The sequence below is a fragment of the Pristis pectinata genome, chromosome 5, assembly GCF_009764475.1.
Source record: "Pristis pectinata isolate sPriPec2 chromosome 5, sPriPec2.1.pri, whole genome shotgun sequence".
NCBI classification, from domain to species: domain Eukaryota; kingdom Metazoa; phylum Chordata; class Chondrichthyes; order Rhinopristiformes; family Pristidae; genus Pristis; species Pristis pectinata.
In genome coordinates this window covers 60469936-60491820 of record NC_067409.1, presented here as the reverse complement: position 1 = coordinate 60491820, position 21885 = coordinate 60469936, and the positions used below count along the sequence as shown (strand labels likewise).

The 21885-nt window shown below is 40.3% G+C and overlaps 1 protein-coding gene across 1 annotated transcript in view; it reads left to right on the top strand.

Annotated features, from left to right (window-relative positions):
* The window catches only part of thsd7aa (thrombospondin, type I, domain containing 7Aa), a 299272-nt gene extending 294349 nt beyond the window's left edge, over positions 1 to 4923 (top strand). The window contains exons 27-28 of the mRNA XM_052016677.1: positions 415 to 502; positions 2342 to 4923. Of these exons, the coding sequence (XP_051872637.1) occupies positions 415 to 502; positions 2342 to 2426 (173 nt within the window). The 3' untranslated portion in view covers positions 2427 to 4923. The remainder of the gene's footprint in view (positions 1 to 414; positions 503 to 2341) is intronic.
* The last annotated feature ends 16962 nt before the right edge of the window (positions 4924 to 21885 follow it).

Here is a 21885-nt window from a genome sequence, read left to right as displayed (position 1 = left end):
TATTCAAGTATTCCTACATATGCTAATATGAAGATTTAAGGTTGCTTCTTCCAGAATCACAGTATCACAGAACCAATTCTGCTGGGAAATGAGACAGTGCAGTCTAGATGAGTCAATGATCTTTTCATGCCCAAGCTATGTACTCTTTAAGTCATCAGTGATAGTGATTCAGTGTACAGACTAGATTGTGTTACCAAGTATTTGGATACCTCAGTTCCTTCTTTGAAGTAGTGTGAAAATAAGGTAAAAATTATGGCAACAGGAGAAGTATAATAATACAAAAGTGGTATTATACTGCTAATTTAAATTTTTCAAAATAAATTTACCTGTCCAGGTTACTGCCCACAATCAATTCTAGATTATGGCATCTCTGTATTCATTGTTAAGAGTTAACAAGGTATCTTTGCTTTATAGATGGGAAGCTGAAAACATGGGTTTATGGTGTGGCAGCAGGAGGTTTTGTCTTAATAATCTTCATTGTCTCTATGATCTATCTAGCCTGGTAAGTTTGTGGTGATGTCCCATGCAGTAGAAATAATGCAGATATAGAAATTATACTGTAGGAGTAAGAAGAGCTGAGTATGTGTACTATGTTTGTGTGCAACTTATTAAATTACCACATTCTATTCAAAGTAGCTTTCCTTAGGTGGCATACAACTTTCCTTGTAAATCACCTGAAGCTTGCAGATTAAAGAATAGTCTGAAGAGTAAGCATTTGCATCTAGTAATAAAAATGCAAAATTCTTGCATGCATATTATCTATCTTTATAACTATCTGTTCACACAATGTATATTCATATATACAGTGTATAAGTTCATCTGCGTACCCACACATACTTTTTCAGGTGATCTGGACAAAGATTAAATAACTTTTGTTGTCAGTAAACAAATCATTGTGGTACTGCAGGGAATGTGGTCCAATTGTATTTAAATCAAAATTAGCTTCAGAAATTAGCTCCAGGCATATTCATAGATATGATTTGAATTTTACTAAATGCAATCATTTCTTTAACCTTTTTCACTCGCATGTGCTAACAACTAATTGACTTCTGGCTTTTACTGATTTCTGACTGACAATAAGGCAAAACTATCTTATGATTGTAAATTGAACCCATCATTGCTTGGACAAGTATCTATATTATAGTTCCATACAGCTCACAGCCAGTATGAACAGAAGTGAATTGTGATTCCAAATTTTGCCTTCTAATGTAGATTTTTAAATTGATTTACATGGTAAGCATAGCATGATTAAAATATCTCCTTAATTGCTGGATTCCATAACACATCAAGCCAAGAATGGTTCTGATGAAATGAATGTCCTGAATTTTGCACAGTAAGTATTTCTTTCTTCTTACTGAACAGGTACCCGTGCTTCTTAGATCGTAACTACATTTATTGTTAAAAAAACTTCCCATCTTTTCATGTCACTGCTTATTAGTATGAGAAATGAGACTGATGTGGAAAGGTGTATATTTATTCATTATTCCCACTCAATATCAAGCACTTTCTGGTCAGGTGCTGCAGAAGATAAGATGCAGTATGAACATGGAGCAACCTTCATTAGACCTAAATCATCTGCCTGAACTCCCAGCCTCAGCGTTCACCACTTTTGCTGCATTTTGAAATCTTTTACAACCTAACACAATCATTGTTTCTTCGAGAAAAATATCTGTTTAATGATAATTTTTGAGGTGGTACAATTGTTGATTAAGCTGATTGTAACAAACATGTTAATCTGTTTTAAGCTTATTAAATCAATGAACAATGTAATGCCAAAACTTTAGATGAGATATCACCATGACCATAGGTACCTTCTCAGGTCAGGTGTTTCTTCAAATTGGTTCGAATCCTAAAGGGAAATCCTGCAGTTCTCAAAGAATGTATCATGCTGGTTTGAACTACTGTGTGAGATTGGTTGGATCTTGCCCTTACAATGAAATGGCGAGTGAAGATTCTGTGTGCTGTGCATCTTTGTAACAGCATCTTTTTAATTTTGATTCTCACCACAAGGGACTGAATCTTTCCCAACTGAAGATCACACCCAGATTTCTCGGACAGTTGACAAGTCTGTCATTTTAAACCATGAATTTTGGCAGTGCCCTCACCCAAAGTCCACATACGTGGCTGTATATAAATCTGAAGCTGTAAGCATTTGTTGATTATCAACCACCTCTAACTCAGGAACAGTAAAGCCATGTAAAGTATTTCCAACATTGTACCAGCTGCAATCAGCTAAATTAAAGATGATACATAAATCCTTCTTGCGTACAATATTGCTTAAAATCATTTGAACAGAAGTATTTACATCACAATGGTAACTTGTCTTTGCCTTCCTTTGTAGCAAAAAGCCCAAGAAACCACAGAGAAAACAAAATAACAAGCTGAAACCTTTGACCTTGGCCTATGATGGAGATGCTGACATGTAAACTCCCTTATTGCTTGATGGACATGTCCCTATCTTTCTCATCACTGTAAGATATACTGTGCAGTTCTGTATGCCCAGACTACCGTCCTTTACAGAATTCTGTGTCAGTGTGCCAGATTCTATAGCACTGTGACATCTTTACAGGAAGGAGATGGAAAATGTGCCACAGATTTCATTCTCAGTATAATGCAGAACTTCAAATGATACAGCTGCCTATTTACAGCAAGCTAAATCTTTGATATGATGCTAAATAACTGTCCTGCATTGCGCCAAAAGAAATCCTTAATTTTATCTGAATGACATTAAAATGCAAATTACATTAGAATTGAAAAGTAAACATGAATTTTCAAATAATTGCCTTGTGCTTAATAACTATATATCAAATATAAGAACACTGCCTGTGTGAATAAGATCATCAACTATGACAGAAATCAAGTGAAAAACTGGCAAATGTTCATAGACATGATGCACACTTACTAGAAAGAACAGGCTTGATGGATTGAGAAGTTAAACTGAAAACCCTGGCCAAAAGCAGTTTCAAATTCTCTTCCCTCCAGTGTTAATACAGAAGGAGTGTAAATTTATACTTCTATCAACTGCTTATTGCAATTGATTGTAGACACAGCAGCATTGAATAATATTTATGTGCTTGGCGACAGGTCATTATTTAAAGCAAGAAGGATGGATGAATTGCTGGAAGATTTTGCAAAACATGAACATCAGAAACCGCAAAATATAATAGTAAAATACAAATTAAAATATTCAACTGGGAACTTGCTACTATATTAACAGCTTAAACCTTTTCCTTCTTAATTATAAAACCATAAATACAGTATATATTTCCAACAAGTTAACCACCTAAACCAGTACTTATTGCTGCTGAAAATGTTGCAATGTTGCAAACTATAACCTTGATTTTTCCATCAAATGAAATGCTCTCTCAAAATGACCTGTGGACTATGGCCCACAACATTTGTTTAAATGAGGAACTTTTTTTGCACTATATTAGTGCTGCATGATATGCACTTAACCATTTATCACCTTAGAATTAGCCTCTGTTTTCTTTTTTTCTAAAAGTGTCTCATTTTGCTAATATTACATAGATAGTTTGAAAGGGAGCAAACTAAAGTTTACTCATGGATTGCAGCAATGTTGAACTCGAGCAGAATGAAATCAAAGCATTTCATTCAGTGAGTGTACATACATAAATGTGCGTCTAAAGTCACTGCAGCTAGTTTGTAAAATGTATCAGTGGTCAGTATAGTTGCAGTATTGATAGGGATCTAGCTGAATTTTCTGAAATATGTAATTGTTCTGATCTTATGTGCTTATGTTGTGCAAACAGTCCACTGGCTCTTTTGCTAGTTAAATCTTTTTATGAAGTTTCCCCGTTGTATCTTTTAAAGGAGCAACACCCTTTGGTTATTTCACTATCTTGACCAAATGTGAGGAAGAGGACAGACTGCAGTTAGCAAACTCAAAAATCAGAAGTCTCAGTTATCTAAGTAAGATAGCCAATCTGTGGGAAAAGAATTTAATTCCTTCCATTAAAATTATTTGAGGAAACAGAAACATTTGAGGAAAATAAACAAGCATTTATTACTATTACATTGCCATTATTTTGTAAGCCTTCCTCTTTGTATGAAACTCATTTATTTTGTTAGTCTGAAACAAATTAAGCAGGAACTGTCTTTCAGAAGGAAATACTGTAAAACTAAGTATTGGAGAAAGTTAAAAATGCGGTTCACCCCTGTTCTGAGCAACAATAATGTCCTCTAAATTATATATGTTATTAATATTACATCCTGCAGAAAATTATCAACATGTAATTTTGTCAAGATTCCAAATAGTTATTATTGTCAGAAATATTCTGGTTCACAGTAGTCAAAAAGTGTACTTTTCTGAGGAGACTGTTAAATTGAATCGCTAAGATAATAAAAAATAGTAACAGCAATTTGCATTTATTTTAAGCTGCTGCTAAATATTAAATCATGGTATATGGTTTGATGAGAGAACAGACTATCTGTTTTCAATGTTTAAGTCAATGGGAGCTTTACTTCTGTTACAAAGGGCAAAAGTAAAAATGAATTGTACATGAAGACAACTGACATCTCTCAGCTTGCTCGAAATTAAAAGTCAGAGAAAGAATGTCACCACATATGAAGCTAAACCCATTACGATTAGTAGTTTATTTTCATGTTTCTGAATGAAGGCAGCAGTTACCAAAAGAAAAGGGTCTCTTTCATTCCAATGTGTTATTGTTAATTTGTAGATATGCCATTTTTTAAATGTTTTTAAATTATGTATATTTTCTTTTTTCAAAAATAAGGGCAATGTTTATGTATGAGCTCCAAAATTTTGTGGAGGAAAATAAAGCCCAAATTTTATCGAGTAACAATTATATTTAAAACAAAAATGTGGCACGTGCTTTATTGGAGGTTATTGTTTGATAGCATTTATTCTACCTGAAATGTGAAATAAAAAAAATCAAAATGTTACTGTATTCTTGTATTAGCCTTACCATAGCTGTCATTTACAGCAGTTAGCAACCTTAGAGCTGAAGTCAATAGGACCAAATCTTAGCAATCAAAACTCTTCTGCATTTTAGTATCTCACAGAAAAACTTTATCAGAAGCTTCAGAGAACAGGGCTAATTAACCTTTTAAGCTATTTTTTCCTGGTACAGCTACAGCCATTATTGAGAAGATTCCTGCAGTATATATTCTGTTTATACTCAAGGCATTATCATATGCTACTAACAAAATTCTTTGTGTTTAAAAGAAATCAAATTATCCAGTAACCTGAATTCGTCAATATTACTGGAGAGTAAAGTGTAATTTAGTATCTAAAACTTAAGATAATTTGGAAGACTTTAAATCAAGTTTGATGGACGGCATGGCTTTACCCATCTGCCTAAAGTAAGATAAGATGTCTTTATTGGTCACATGTACATTGAAACACACAGTGAAGTGCATCTTTTGCATAGAAAAACCTGCAAGTGTCGCCACGCTTCCAGCACCAGCATAGCATGCCTACAACTTCTTCACCCGTACGTCTTTGGAATGTGGAAAGAAACCGGAGCACCCGGAGGAAACCCATGCAGACACGGGGAGAACGTACAAACTCCTTACAGACAGTGGCCAGAATTGAACCCAGGTCACTGGTACTATAATAGCATTACGCTAACCGCTACACTACTGTGCCTGCCCACACAAGTGAGTAAAGTGTTAGTTGTTCCAGAATATTAAGGCACATGGGACCGACGAAGACTTGGTAGATTGGATTCAAAATTGGCTTGACCGTAGAAGACAGAGGGTAGTGGTGGAGGGGTGTTATTTTCACAGGAGGTCTATGACCAGTGCTGTCCAGCAGGGATGATTGCTGGGACCTCTGTTGTTTGTGATGTATATAAATAATTTTGATGAAAATGTAGGTGAGCTGATTTTGTTTGCAGACGACACAAAAATTAGTGGAGTAGAAGATAGTGAGGAGGGTTGTTAAAGGCACTTGGACTCACCTATCACCCGCCAGCTCATGCTCCTCCTCCTCCCCCCACCCTTTTATTCTGGCTTCTGCCCTCTTTATTTCCCGTCCTGATGAAGGGTCTCAGCCCAAAATGTTGACTGTTTATTTCCCTCCATAGATGCTGCCTGACCCACTGAGTTCTTCCTGCACTTTGTGTGTGTTACAGCAGGTCAGTCGGAAATATAGGTATAGAAATGGCAGATGGAGTTTAATCTGGATAAATGTGAAGTGTTACACTTTGCAGGGTCGAATGCAAGAGGAAAGTAAATAGTAAATGGCAACACTCTTAGTTGCATTGATGTATTATCTATTATGTGTCCATTTACTATCTGAAAACTTACAGAGTTATGATCTCTGTTCTCAAAATGTTCTCCCACTGCAAGTCCATCACCTGGCCAGGCTCATTTCCCAATAGGAGGTCCAGTATGGTCCCTTTCCTGGTTGGATTATCTACGTACTGTGTCAAAAAACCCGCCTGGAAGATGTTGCCTGGATTAGAGAGGATTAGCTATAAAGAGAGATTGGACAAACTTGGATTATTTTCTCGTAGGAGGCTGAGAGATGACCTGATAGAAGTATATATAGTTATGAGAGGCACAGATAGGGTAGATAGAGTCTTTCTCCCATTGTGGAAATGTCAAGTACTAGAGGGCATAGATTTAAGGTGAGATGGGGAAAGTTTAAAGGAGATTTGCAAGGCAAAAGTTTTTTTTACACAGAGAGTGGTAGGTGCCTGGAATGTGCTGCCAGGGGAGGTGGTGGAAGCAGATATGATAGCAACGTTTAAGAGTCATTTAGACAGGCACATGGATGAACAGGGGATGGAGGGACATAGTCCATTTTCAGGCAGATGGGATTGGTTTAAGTTGGCATCATGGCCAGGACAGACATCATGGCCATAGGGCCTGTTCCTTTCCTGTATTGTTCTATGTTCTTTCTATGTTCACATCACAGTCATACCAAAGACCATGTCATCACCTTATAGCAGTTCTGCAAGATCTTTTTTGCCAATTTCACTCAATCCTGTTCAACCGTTCAAAAACATATTTTGAAGTGGAGATGAAGGAAATAGAAATGGGATGGAGAGAAACACGTCAAGAAATTATTAATTTCAAGCGCTGCCCATTTCTCTGAACATACTTACAAAATCAAATATTTTCTGTTCACACTTATGAGACTAAGTGCTGAAAATATATTGGAGTTGGCTGTAAGTAAGCAAACACATTTAAATTAAGCAAAACAACATGAGTGACCAAAAGATGCTGCTGTGAAAGAAAATAATGTGCTCCAGTTAAGGGAAGAAAAATAAGTGAGGTTAACACTGGGTAAAGTTTTGGCCAGGAAATTTGGAGAATTCAAAATAGGTGCCAGAATAAGGGAGTAATTGATCCACATTCCTCATTTTGGTGAAAGGGTTCAAGCAGCCAATGGCAATTCTGATGCAGCTCATCAGACAGAGCCTGGTTAGTCACAGTCATTGTTGATACCAATCCAGCCCATGTTGAATTCTGCAGGGAATGAAAGGTGAACAGGAGAGGGTGAGGTGCGTGAGCCTAGGACAACATTTCCATAGACATTAAAGGAACTCTTCACAATAGATTTGGAGGACAGTTTTGAGCAGATTTCTCCAAAAGAAATAAGACAGAAATTTTCTGGCAGATTCAATTCATTAAATTCTGTAAAAATGATGGATCAGGGAAAAGAAACAAAATTAATGTGTGTTGTTATTACTGTATAAATAGCCCAGGTGAGAAAGCGATACGAGTTGTTACAAAAAATAAAGTTTGCCAGCAAGCTCCTTGGGAGATTTAAGAAATTGTTGCACTTGAGCTGTTGAAACAAATTAAACTCACCACAGAAAACTTTTAATTTCATTGGCACTTTTGATAATAATGTCTACAGTTGGAAAGCCCAAAAGAAAGGCACATATGCTGTGAATGCTAGAAGTCAGAACTTACTGACAGCTCACTTCCCTCCTGAAAGCCATTTGGAGTTCACTGCAGGATGCCACACTGAGATTCTTCTTCATTACACTAGGGAATGGCCTCTCAGGTCCAAAGTCAGGTAAGGCCTGACACAGGAGCTGAGAGGCCATTTACGAATTCGCTGATGACACCACTGTTGTTGGATGAATCACAGGTGATGATGAGTCAGCTTACCGAAATGAGATAGGACGCATGGTTGAGTGGTGCCATAACGAAAACCTCTCACTCGACATCAGTAAAACTAAGGAGCTGATTGTTGACTTCAGGAAAGGGAAGGAGGACGAACATGCACCAATCTATATTTCAGGATCAGTGGTGGAGTCAGGAGCTTTAAATTCCTGGGTGTTAATATATCAGATGACCCAGATGCTGGGCCCAGCACATAGATGCAATTACAGGAAGGCACACTAGTGTCTTTACTCTCTTTGAAGGTTAAGGAGGTTTGGCATGTCACTGAACACTAACAAACTTCTACAGATATGCTGTCGAAAGTATCCTGACTGGTTGCATCGTAGGCTGCTACGGCAATTTGAATGCACAGAAACGTAAGAAGCTACAGAGATTAGTGGACTCAGCCCAATACATCACTGGCACATCCCTCCCCACCATCAGTAGTTTCTATATGAGGTGCTGCCTCAAGAAGGCAACATCCATCGTCAAAGATCCCTACCATCCAGACCATGCCATCTTCTCGCAGCTACCATTGGGCAGGAGGTACAGAAGCCTGAAGTCCCACCCCACCAGGTTCAAGAATAGCTACTTCCCTTCAACCACTTGGTTCCTGAACCAACCTGCACAACTTCAATTACTACCCCTGTAAAACAACACTTCGATCACTTTGCACTACAATGGATTTGTTTTTTTTTGTTCCAATTGTGTTCTTTCTTGTAAAAATTGTGCATAATTTATATTTACTTTATGATTTTCTTGTGAATGCTGCTTATCTGATGCTATGTTGCTCTGATGCTGCTGCAAGTAAGTTTTTCATTACACCAGTGCATACATGTACATACGACAATAAACTCCACTTTAACTTCGATTTTGAGACTCCGGTGAGTTGAATGGGGAATCAAGGCAATATTTATGCAGGAAGTTTTTTTTAACTATTTTGTGTTATTTTAATGTTTTAAATTTAAGAATTTTCATTAATTTTAGTAGCTTTTTTATGAGAGTCTTCAACACTTTTCACTTCTTTAACTTAGGGATTAGTATAGATAGTATAGGTTGGCAGAGACGCGACAGGCCAATTCTATGACTCTTCTGACTCAATGTTAGTAGCTTTTAAAAGTTTCTGAATGGGACCTCCTCACTGCACCATCCAAGACCCTGTCACCTCACAAACGACATTGCTGATTTCCAGAGTGCAGAATACCGGGGACTTCCTGGCAGGGGTGCCAAGCCAGCATGGTCCAGCCTGATGAAGTTTATGTTCCTGCATAGGACAGCAGTTCACAATTACACTGCACCCAATCAGTTCAATACCAGCAGCTGCCACTGATACAAAAGTACATTATAGCAGTACTTGAAATCTGAAATAAAACAAGAAGTATAAGAGACAGCCCAGCAGGTCTGTGGAGAGAGGATCATTTCAGGTTAGTAAATTTTCATCTGACAACTTCATTTTTAATTGGCATATCCAGGCAAGTGAATCAATACTGTCATTTGCTGGTTAAATCATTGCAGTCCTGTCACTCACCTACTAACAATGTCAATCAGATAAAAACACCTACTTTGTCAGCTGTAATGAATGATTGACATAAATCATTAAATCGGAGACTTAATTTATTTCTTGCTGCCTCCAATGTGTGCAGTTTCCCTATGTTTGAAAATAGTGACCAATTTGGTACACGGACCCTTGTGGTGATAGCTACACTGGACCCCATGTCAGAAAGGCTACTAACACCTGAGCAATTAACAACACCCAGTGTAGGCAGAGTAAGTGGTTGGTGTGATGGTTAACTAGCTGCCAGTGTTTAGAAGCTGTGAGTTATAGGTGGGAGACATGCAGTGTTTAATGTATGAGGCAATGGTAATGCATATAATTCAACCAAACAGCCAAGGTCACACTCATTGACACACTTTTCTCTATCTTGTGGGGAGAAGCTGTACACAGTTTGATGCAGCAGAGAGAAAGTAACACACATCACCTCACAAATCTATTGATCTTCTGTTTTGAACTGAAAGACCATTTTCAGTTCCATATATCACATTGTTTAGGCAGTACTGGTGCTAAATCATATGAACATAGTGATCAATAATGGTGCAAAGTTGTGGCAGATGCCATATTGGAATTGGTGTTAGTGCACATGGAACTAATGTCCTCCAGAGGTTCACTAACTTTGATTTCTGGGATGGCAAATTTGTTTTATGAATGGAGATTAGGCAGAGTTGGCCTGTATTTTATGACTTTGGAGAAATAAGGGGTGAGCATAATTAAATATTCTGCAGGGTTTGATAGGGTAGATGTCGATGTTTCCACAGGATAGGGTGTCTACATCAAAGGGTCACCATCCCAAAATTAGGGGTTGCCTATTCAGAACTGAGATGAGAAGAAATCTCTTCACACAAACGATAGCAAACTTTTAGAATTCTGTATTCAAAAGGGCTGTAGAGGTTAAATCACTCATATATTCAAGAGTGACTGATAGATTTCTAGAACCTTAGGGCATCAAGGATGGTGCGGATAGTGAAGGAGGGCAGGCCTGAGATGAAAGATCAAACATGGTCTTGTTGAATGAGGAAACAGGCGTGAGAGTGCAACACACAGAAAGCAGTCCAGGTGAAAAGTCTCGACCTAAAACGTCGACTGTCCATTTTTCTCCAAAGGTGCTGCCTGACCCAGTGAGTTCCTTCAGTGCTTTTTGTGTGTTGCTCCAGATTCCGGCATTTGCAGTCTCTTGTGTCTCCAGGCATGAAAGTGCAAATGACTTACTCCAGCTTCTATTTCTTGTGTCAAGTACACAGAGGAAGCAGCATGGAAAACTGATTTCATGTAGGCACTGCCCAAATGGAGCCCCCCTCTCCAGTTAATGACCACTTTTACCTCATACTTGGCACCTCCCACTGGCGCCACTTAAAAGAGATAATTAAATATGTGGTTGCTGACTGATTTCTACAAGTGCTTGGTGGTTTCTGGTGTTCTATAAATTGCTAAAGTCTACTGGGAATTGTATGGCAAATGCTGAAGGATCTGTCTTGATTTCAAGAATTTTGCACAAAGCTGTTGCTCCCAGGTGTGAGTATATTTGTAGCCATTCTCCCAAGAATATGCCATGACTGGATGAATGGCAGGTGGCAGACAGAGGGGGACAAGCTGGCAGAAGAGGTGGAGAAGGGATTGGGGTGATTGTTGGTGGTCAGTGGTGGAGATGGAGTGGATGAAGACTGTCCACAAGAGGCCATGTTCAAGGGGTGTTACGGACTCAGTGAAAGTCCCTTTAAGATAGAGAGTGTGTGTGTATGTGTGTGTGGGGCGTGCTTACGTCAATAGAAGATAAAGGACGTAATGACGTTGTTGAAGAAGTCAGAAGAAGGAGAGAGAGAGAGAAGGGAGAGAGACACCAGCCTGCTTGTTTTCTCTATCGATGGATGAGAAACAATAACTGTGTTTGCCACTGAAATCCATGTATGGAAGTTGGAAGTAATCCGGTGGAGTTCACTTTGTTGCTGACCTGTAGAAGGAAACAGGTATTTGTGTGTGTGGACGACCACGGTTCGGATGCTTTTCGGGGTGAGGAAGTCACTACTGAGTAAACACTGGAGTGTCGTTTGGGGTCCATCGTGGAACATTTGGATTTCGTATGTACTCTCTCTATGTTTTTCTACATCTACATCTTATCTTCAGACAACGGTGGTTGTTGAAGAAGCCCTTGCTCATGTTTCACCTTATGGCTTGCGGAACTGAACTTTAAGAACCATTCCGGAACTGGGAGTTTTGGACTTTGTCACACACACACACGAAGAGTTTAGTTTTGGGGTTAACGTTCGAGGTTTAACATTCTTGAATTCTAACATACTAACATTTTTACTTTTATTTTACGTATTATCATAAGTAGTGATTAATAAAATAGTTTTTAACACTAAATCATGCTCAGTGTGTTTCCTTTGTTGCTGGTTTGTGACAGGGGTAATTCTTCATTCTGGGACTCAGAAGTGGAGCAGCGTTTAAAATGCCTCTGCTACACAACAGTGTTCTCACCAAAATCTTGTCCCCGCCACAACATTAGCTTCAGGGAATGTGAGGCTTATATTGCCAGTGACTGTTGTTTGAACTTTATCTTGACTGTTGCTTGAACAACATCCCTCAGTTTACCATCTACACTTACACAAAGGAGGTCACAGACATTTTTTACCAAAGAGGATCAAGTATATTTAATTCTTTCTTGTCAGCGGCATTAATGTGAGGATTTCAGGCCTCCCCACATAAAGGTGGCACTGACTGCACTTTGGTCATTTGCAAGCACCGCAATCAACTCAAAGATGTCCCACAGCTGGAAGGGTTTCTAGACCCAATTTGCTGTAGCTGTGATCTTTCAAATCTACATCTGGTATCCTGGCAACAGTACTAGTGTCCTTGTTCTGTGGCAGTTCACTGTGCCATCTGTATCTGAAGTATCATGACAATTCACAGGATAACTTCTGGCTGACAAAGGCTACTTACTGACGACCTGGATCCTGACTGTGCAAGGCACAAACACATGGATGATATGCACACAGCAGTGTCGTGATGCCATCATTTGCAGGTAATTGTGATGTTCAGAGAGAGATTCCACTGCCTCAATCACCCCTTGGAGGATCTTTACAGGGTTTTTCAAATGAATCTCAAGCTTTTGGTATTGGTATTGGTATTGGTTATTGTCACTTGTACCGAGGTACAGTGAAAAACTTATCTTGCATACCGATCATACAGGTCAATTCATTACACAGTGCATTTACATAGAGATAGTACAGAGTGCATTGATGTAGTACAGGTAAAAACAATAACAGTACAGAGTAAAGTGTCAGAGCTACAGAGAAAGTGCAGTGAAATAAGGTGCGAGGTCACAACAAGGTAGATCATGAGGTCAGAGTCCATCTCATCGTATAAGGGAACCGTTCAATAGTCTTATCACTGTGGGGTAGAAGCTGTCCTTAAGTCTGGTGGCACGTGTCCTCAGGCTCCCGTATCTTCTACCTGATGGAAGAGCAGAGAAGAGAGAATGACCTGGGTGGCTGGGGTCTCCCACCTCACCATCATGAAGGCACAGCCCATGTGAGCAGCCATGCAATGAGCTGCTGGAGAGTAGCAGGAGGAAGACTGCATGGCATAACGACTTCATAAATGCATTGAGACATATAATGCATACACCCAAAGAAGTAATGGTTTACGTGCACTCTTAAAATATTTACTGTTGATTCTTTAATTCTGTTGGTGCAGACTGAATATCCATGACGTTGTTATGTACTTGAAGTTGCTAATGTTCTTGTTCCCATCATGTTAGCTGCCTAAATGTGAAAGAGCAAGGTGTGTACATTTGGATACTTGGATGATGTGTCCATCATCGTTGCATCGCCAGCAGAATTGGTAGGTGGTTGAGCAATGCTGTGTGTGAGAGGTGTCGTGGGGCAGATGAATGCTAAATACGAGTCTTGATTGATGGAGGTTGTTGGCAGGTGAGTGATGGTGATGTGGTCCGTTGCACAGTAACTGCTCCACTTGATGTAATATGGCATTTGAAAATGCAGTCCCTGACCTTGACAATGCCTGTAAAGACATGAAACACCTTTTTTACTGTATCCAGCAGCTCGGGCTTGATTTCTGGTGTTGATGCCACCTACGATGTTGTGGGAAGCAAGGGAGGAGATTCCTGGGGCCCTGGAGGAGACATTTGTATCTTCATTACCCATAGCAGATGTACTGAAAGACTGGAGGATAGTTAATGTTGTGCCTTTATTTAAGAAGGGCAACAGGGATAAGCCAAGTTAGGAAAGTTATTGGAAGGAATTCTGAGGGACAGGATTTATTTGCATTTGGAAAGGCAAGGTCTGATTAGAAGTAGTCAGTGTGGCTTTGTACGGGGGACATTATATCTCACAAATTTGATTGAAGTGACCAACAGGACTAACAAAGGCAGGGCAGTAGATGTTGCCTCCGTGGAGTTTAGCAAGACCTTTGACGAGGTTCCGCATGGTAGCCTAGTCCAGAAGGTTAGAACACATGGGATCCAGGGTGAGATAGCCAAATGGATGCAAAATTGGCTTGGTGGTAGGAGGCAGAGGATGGTAGTGGAGGGCTGGTGCAGGACTGACAACCCTATTGATTTGAAGTGGGTTACTGACCCTGTGGAAAAGGGCAAACACAGGTTGAATGTTTCAGTTATCTCAAAGTTTTTAATTATTTGTTAGTATTTTAAGGTGTTTTTAAGTGCATTTTGGTGTATTTTAATAACTTTTATCAACATCCATTTGAATAGTTTTTAGAAAGTCTCTGATAATTGTTATGTTTATTCTTCATCACAAGACAAACTCGGCGTGGGTTTCACATCTGAACATTTATTAAAATAACAAAACAACAACAGGCTGCAACAGACTTGCAACAGACAGGCTGGCTGCTTTTCCCGCCCTTTCCAGCCACTTCGTGTTTCCCCCATGTGACCCCTTGAATTGCCTGCTGGGAACTGTAGTTCTTTATTATAACTACATAGTAACACATCTTCCCCCTTTATGGAAAAAACAAACACTGTCCTTATAAACCTGCCAAGAACCCTTGTCCACCCAGCAGCTTTCAATCAGTCTCTGAGGTGGTTTTATGGTCCTTTTTGGTCTGGTACTTGTTTCCGCAGGTGTGTTGCTTTCATTTGCTGCATTACTACTGGTGTTTTCCTGGGAACTCTGGTCCACATGTTCATTTTCTCCATATGCTGGCCCTTTTGGTGTACTGACAGGAGACGGGTCACAGCCATAGGTTGGAGCTTGTGGTCGTAGATCCACGCAGTTCCTCCTCAGATGTGTCCCTCGCTCCATCTGGATCTGGTATGAATGTGGATTTACTTCTTCTTGCACAACTCCTTGCATGGACCATGTGCCAGAATCATGATTTCAGATTCACACTTGATCCCCAGGCTTCAGGACTGGTAGGCTTTTCGCTGTATTGTCATGATTCCGTTTCTGTTTTTCTTTCCCTTCCTCTTTAGCCTGTTTGACCTTGTGTGCTCCTTCAGGTGTCAACAGGTTTTCATGTATTGGAAGGTTAGTGTGTATGCGTCCACCCATCAGCATTTGGGCTGGTGAAAGGCCATTCTGCAGTGGTGCACTTCTGTAAATCATTAGACTTCTATGGAATTCCTCTCATCCATCTTGCGCTTTCTTCATGAGACCCTTCACCACCTTAACTGAACTCTCTGCTAGGCCATTAGATTTTGGGTGATGTGGGGTTGAGGTTATATGTTGAAACCCCCAAACATTGGCAAAGGATTCAAATTCACTGTTTGAAAATTGTGGATCATTGTCTGATACTACTTCACATGGAATGCCATGCCTCGCAAACACAGCTTTCAGGAACGTGATAACTGCTTTGCTGGACTTTGATTGCAGTGCTGCAACCTCTGGGTAATTGGAAAAGTAGTCTGTTATAACAATATGGCTCTTCCCATTACAGTCAAACAAATCCACTCCAACTATGAAATACGGCCTGTCTGGTACAGGGTGTGGTGTAAGTGGTTCTGCTTGCTGCTTTGGTTTGTAGGTAAAGCATATTTCACATGAAGCAGTAGTCCGGCTGATGTCTTGGTTCATTCTTGGCCAGTACATCACTTCATGTGCACTACATTTACAGTTTTCCTCCCCAAGATGCCCTTCGTGTATCTTCTGGAGCATCTCCTTGCGTAGTGACACTGGAATCACAAACCTGTTCCTTTGAAGACCATATCTTTCACTACTGACAATTCAGCCCTGCATGCCCACTAATCCCGAATACACATTGGACAGTCATCCTTTGCTGCTGGCCATCCTTTCTGTATTGAGTACTTTCATTGCTTCATCTGCCTCTGCTGCTTTCCTAATCTGCTCTGTTCTATCTGGAGATACTGGAAGAGAGGTAACTATCATGTCAACATAGGCCTGTATATCTGTGTTAACCTGTTGGTCACTTTTTTCTGTCTTGTCGACTGCTCGAGACAGAGCATCAGCGGCAAACATATATTTTCCCAGTGTGTAGATCATCTTCACATCATATTTCTGCAGCTTTATCAGCATGCGCTGTATCCTCATGGGACAGTCATTCAGTGGTTTGGACATAATTGAGACCAATGGTTTATGGTCTGTCTCCACTTCAATAGCTTGCCCATAGATGTACTGATGGAACCTTTCACATGCATATGTAGTGGTGAGAAGGTCTTTCTCTATTTGTGCATAGTTGGCTTCCGCACTTGTTAAAGCCGTTGATGCATAGGCCACAGGTTGCCATTTGCCATCATGCTCCTGCAGTAGTACTGATCCAAGGCCGTGCTGGGATGCATCAGCTGATCTCCTGATACACCTTTCCGGATCATAAAACTTCAGCACGGGCTCTTCAGTTAGGACCCTTTTCAACATCTGGAAACACTCATCTTGCTCATGAGACCAAATCCATTCATTTTGTTACTCAAGGAGTGACCTAAGTGGTGCTGACACTGTTGACAGTCGAGGGATGAACTTAGCCAGGTAAGTCACCATCCCTAAGAAACATCTCACCTCCTCTTTGTTTTGAGGCCTCTCCATGTTTTTAATGGCTGACATCTTTCTTGGGTCAGGCTTCACTCCTTCTTCAGATATGACATCTCCTATGAAGGTCAGTGTCTTCACACCAAACTCACATTTCTCTTTATTTAATTTCAAATTGACATTCCTTGTCACGTCAAGCACTTGTCTCAGTCAAGTATCGTGTTCCTCCTTGGTGGACCCCCAGATGATGATGTCATCCATCATGGTCTCAACACCAGGTATGCCCTCAAAAATCATATGGATGGTTTTATGGTAGACTTCTGGTGCGGACAGGATCCCCTATGGCAGCCGAAGATAGTGATATCTTCCCTGTGGTGTGTTAAAAGTACACAGTCTCGAACTTGCCTCATCAAGCTTCATCTGCCAAAACCCAGATGGTGCGTTGAGCTTGCTAAACCATTTGGCACCTGAAAACCGGGACGTGATCTCCTCCCGTGTTGGCAATTTAAAATGCTCTTTTGATGGCTTTATTGAGACCTCTTGGGTCTAGACATATCCGCAATGCTCCATTTTTCTTTTGCACAATGACCAGTGAACTCACCCAATCTGTTGGTTCTTCAATTTTCTGTATGACATTCATTCGTTTCATGCATGCTAGTTCTTGTTTAAGTTTATCTCTAAGTTGAAATGCATGCATGGACAACAGGAGCCACTGCCTCATCTATGTGAATTTTGTGTACACCAGGTCAGCATCCAAGCCCCTCAAAGACATCTGCACACTCTTCCATGAGTGTTGTGTGTTCATCTTTGGTATGTGAAGCTACTATGAAAACTCTTTTCACTAGATTGAGCTTTTCACATGCACTCAGACCTAATATTGGCTGTACTCCCTTTTCTACAATCAGTAGCTGTGATTTTAAGTGCTGCCCCTTGTGCTTAAAGGTCACCATACAGCCCCCTTTTACTGGAACTTTCTCTCCAGTGCAGCCTGTCACTTTTAACTTCACAGGGTAAATCTTACTCTTTACTGTGAGAGTCTTATAATCATCCATGGATAACAGATTCAACTGAGCTCCGATGTCAAGCTTGAATGGAATTACGGTCTCATTCACAGTTACTGGAACAATCCATTCTGTTTTACCAGCAGCCAGTCTGTACAGAATCCACAAAGAATTCCACCATTTTCTCATCAACTGTGTGCACCTTTCTCTTGTTAGCCTCAGCTTTGCAGCACCTTGCAAAGTGATTCTTCTTCCCACAGCTATTGCAGGACTTCCCATAAGCAGGGCACATCTTTGGAATGTGTTTACCTCCACATCTGCTGCATTTGCTGTTTGAGCCTTCCTCTTTGATTTGCTGTTGCTTTCGGAAATGCCATGGGAGCTGATTCTCTGTTTTCACAGCATGTACTGTTCTTTTTCACGCAACAGTCTTTCTCTGAGTCCATTATCTGGAATTCCACAAACTATTGTCTTTAACTAGTGAGTTTCTCAAATCTCCAAATTCACAAGACTTACTCAATGTGTGAAGCTCAGCTAAGTATTGGTCGAAGCTAACACCTTGTTTCTGGTCACAGGAAAAGAATTTATATCTCTCAAATGTGATGTTTTTACTTGGGATAAAATACTCCTCAAATTTTTCCATCAAGGTGCCCAACTCAAAAGATGTCTCATCAATTTGAAAGCTGTTGTAGATGTCCAAAGCATCTTCGCCAATCACGTGCAGAAAAATAGATGCTTTCAATTTTTCATTGTTCCTTCCTGCTCCACTAGCATCCAAATATATGTTGAATCGCTGTTTGAAGCATTTCCAATTATCAGCTAGATTGCCAGTAAACTGCATAGGTTTGGGAGGACTTAGCTTATCCATAACGGGAACTCTCGGCCTCTCACCTGAACCTCTCTTGGCAAATCCAGTGACTGCTGAACTTCAGGAACAATGTGCTCCTTCGCCACGCCGGCCGGCTTTTTCTCCGTCTTTTTACAGCTTTTCTTTCGTACTCACCAAGTCTCTTTCTCAATTGCACACAGTATTCATTTACTTTCCTTGTTCAGACCTCACACCAACTTCTGACACCATGTTATGTCTGTTCTTCATCACAAGACAAACTTGGCGTGGGTTTAACATCTGAACATATATTAAAATAACAAGAAAACAACAACAGGCTGCAACAGACTTGCAACAGACAGGCTGGCTGCTTTTCCCGCCCTTTCCAGCCACTTCCTGATTCCTCCATGTGACCCCTTGCATTGCCTGCTGGGAACTGTAGTTCTTTATTATAACTACATAATAACACAATAATCAGATATAATTAAAAACAATCAAAAAGCCTTTACAGCACCAAACTATCCAAGGCTGATGAGGGTTCTAGGGCAAGGCCTCGCCTGAGGCCTGCTTGTCGTTCAGAGCTAGCTCTACATTTCTCAGGTATGGAGTGTCAAGTCATCCCACCTTCTGCATCCGAGCTAAGCCCAGGTGAGTGAGAACTGCCAATGACATGTCTGAGCAACCGGCCGAATCCAGTCTTGTCGGCCCAAAATCTCCTAATGTTGCTCGGTACTGAATGTTTCTCTTGTGAAGCACTGTGGGATGTTTTACTATGTTAAAGGCATTTATATAGTTGTAAGTCACTGAAGCTGTGCTGCATCTTGATGCAGCACTGGGCTCTGCTGCTGTGCCACAGCGTGAATCCCTCAGTTGTCATACTCATCGGTCTGCCACTCAAAAGTCTAAGCCCTTGGCGATATTTCCAATCTCGCTCTAACAGTCCCAGCAACAGTTTCAAGCCCAATCAGCTTCTGGCTGCTCTGCCAGTCTGATTGTTTACTCAGTCAAATCACATCTGTGACGATAATTATCACTCAGTCGCTTCTCTATCAGCTGGTCATTTCCTCGCTTCCAGTGTTTACAACAATTCATCTCACAGCAATTATTATGGGCAAAGCCATACACATTATTATGTTTCTATTTCCAAGAATAAACATTAATACTTTTAAAATAAAAAAGGGCAAAGTAACTGTTTCTCACAGGAAGAGGCTAAAGTAAAATGTAGATGATTAAAAGAATCGAAATAAAATAGAAATTGTTGTGCATGGTTAGGTTTGTCAGCATTTGAAAATGGGAAAAACTGGATTAATTTTGGAACCTCATCTTAAGGACAATTGGGCCCACTCCAAGCAAGATTTGCTTTCTGAATGTCATTGTGGGAAACGTTGAACTCAGTAATAAGTGTCAAACAGGTGATTTCACTTCTGCTATCCAGTACAATATCTCTCCTGACTTACAAAGGTAAAATACTGATGAAGCTGGTAGTACGGAGTAAAAGCATAATGCCAGAAATATTTGGCAGCCTTCATTGAGAGAGAAAAGGATGTAAGGTCTGAAAGGCTACTGACCTGACACTTGAACCATTTTTCTCTTTAGAGAGGCTGCCTGACCTACTGATTTTAATTTCCATTGAAATCAGAATTATTCCCAGTTGAATACTGAAATGCAATGAATAGTGAGGTGAGGATGGGGCACAATGTTTAATGAGTAATATTTCAAGGTAACTACCTCCACTGAAGAGAAGCAATATAATTAAACTTCTGATAATTTGCAAGTGAATTCTGAAACTTTCACTCTTTCTGTTGAATTTCTTGATCCTGCTTCAAATTGTCAAAGTTGTGCTGTATGCTGGTTGAAGTAGGAAAATTGAAATATAAAGGGTTAATCTGCAATCATAAAACAACAGCAGTATATATCTGCTGCATTTAGTTAAATTTATAGAACTGGCTTACCCAGTGAGGATTGAATTAATAGGACTCACTGGGACAAGTTAAGGAAAAGGTACTTCATAACAAGGATTTGCATAAATATACCAGGCCTGCAGGCCTGAAACATCGGAGCTCCATACCAGAACATATCTAGAGATAAAGGGGTTAGCTCCAGGGTGGTTCCCATAGAAACAGAGATAGCTCCAGAGTGTCATCCAAGGATGTTTCCATAGTAATCAGGGACCTGATTAGAGCAGTCACGTACCTATTTTAGGAGGCCATCAGACTAAAGGAGTCTTCACATGATCTGATAATGCAGGGCAAATGATATCAGATGTGACCTACCAAGCATCAGCAGTACCTAATTTGATCAACGTCTGTACTTTGGGTGATGATGCTGCGTGTTCTCTTTGAACCACTGCAGACAAATGTACCGGTTAATGTAACCCCACAGCATTGTTGGGCAGGTGTTGCTTTCCTGATCTTCTGAAGGTGGTTGAGGTCATGGATTTGGGGAGTAGGTTGTTTGTTGTAGTACATTTAGTCTTGGCTGTAACATATGATCATGGCTTTAAAGCTGATATGTCGTTAAGTACGGAACCCTGTGGTTGGCTCCTCTCTGGATTACAGTTTACACAGACTGGCTGGGCCAATTTAGAGAAGCCTTTGTAAAACTCAGTCATGCTATGCTGAGTTTCTGGTTTGTGAGTCAGTTCAGTTCCTCAACAAGATTAAACAAAGAATCCAGGCACTACATGTGTATTCCCTAAGTTTAGTATCCATAGGTTCTTTTCTCTATTGCAGTTTAGCAAGGCGACAATACCCAACTAACAACAATTAACTTTCTTCATTTAACAGGATCAGTACATTGCTCAGAACGCCAGCATTTATTTCCCATCCAAAATTCACTTTCTTCATTTGCTGCAATCATTCTGGTGAAGGTACTTCCACAATGTGGTTGCGGAGAGAGTTCCAGGAATTAGATCTAGTGATGTTGAAAGAACTGCAATATATTTCCATGTTAGAATGGTAACCTGCTAGCTGTGGTCATGCACCTGTTACCTTTCTCCTTCTTGGAGGTGGAGGTCCCAGCTTTGGGACATACTGTCAGAGTAACCTAGGCAAGTAACTGCAGTTAATTTTGTAGGTGGCACACGCTGCACTTACAGTGCAATGGAGGGAATGAATGTTTCAGTTGATGGATGAGTACTGAGCAAACATCAGTACATCCAAACCTGTGATACAATCCAGCCACATTGTCCTGAATGGCGTTGAGCCAGGCAAATGGCAAGTATTCCATCATGCTGACAGATACATGAATAGGAAATGTTTAGAATGTTATGGGCCAAATGCTGGAAAATGGGACTAGCTTGGATGGAGCATTTTGGTCAGTATGGACCAGTTGGGCCAAAGGGTCTGTTTCCATGCCATATGATTCTATGACTTTATGCTCCTGAGTTGTACTTGTAGATGACAGAAACATTTATAGAGTATTAGGAACTGAGTCACTCTCCAC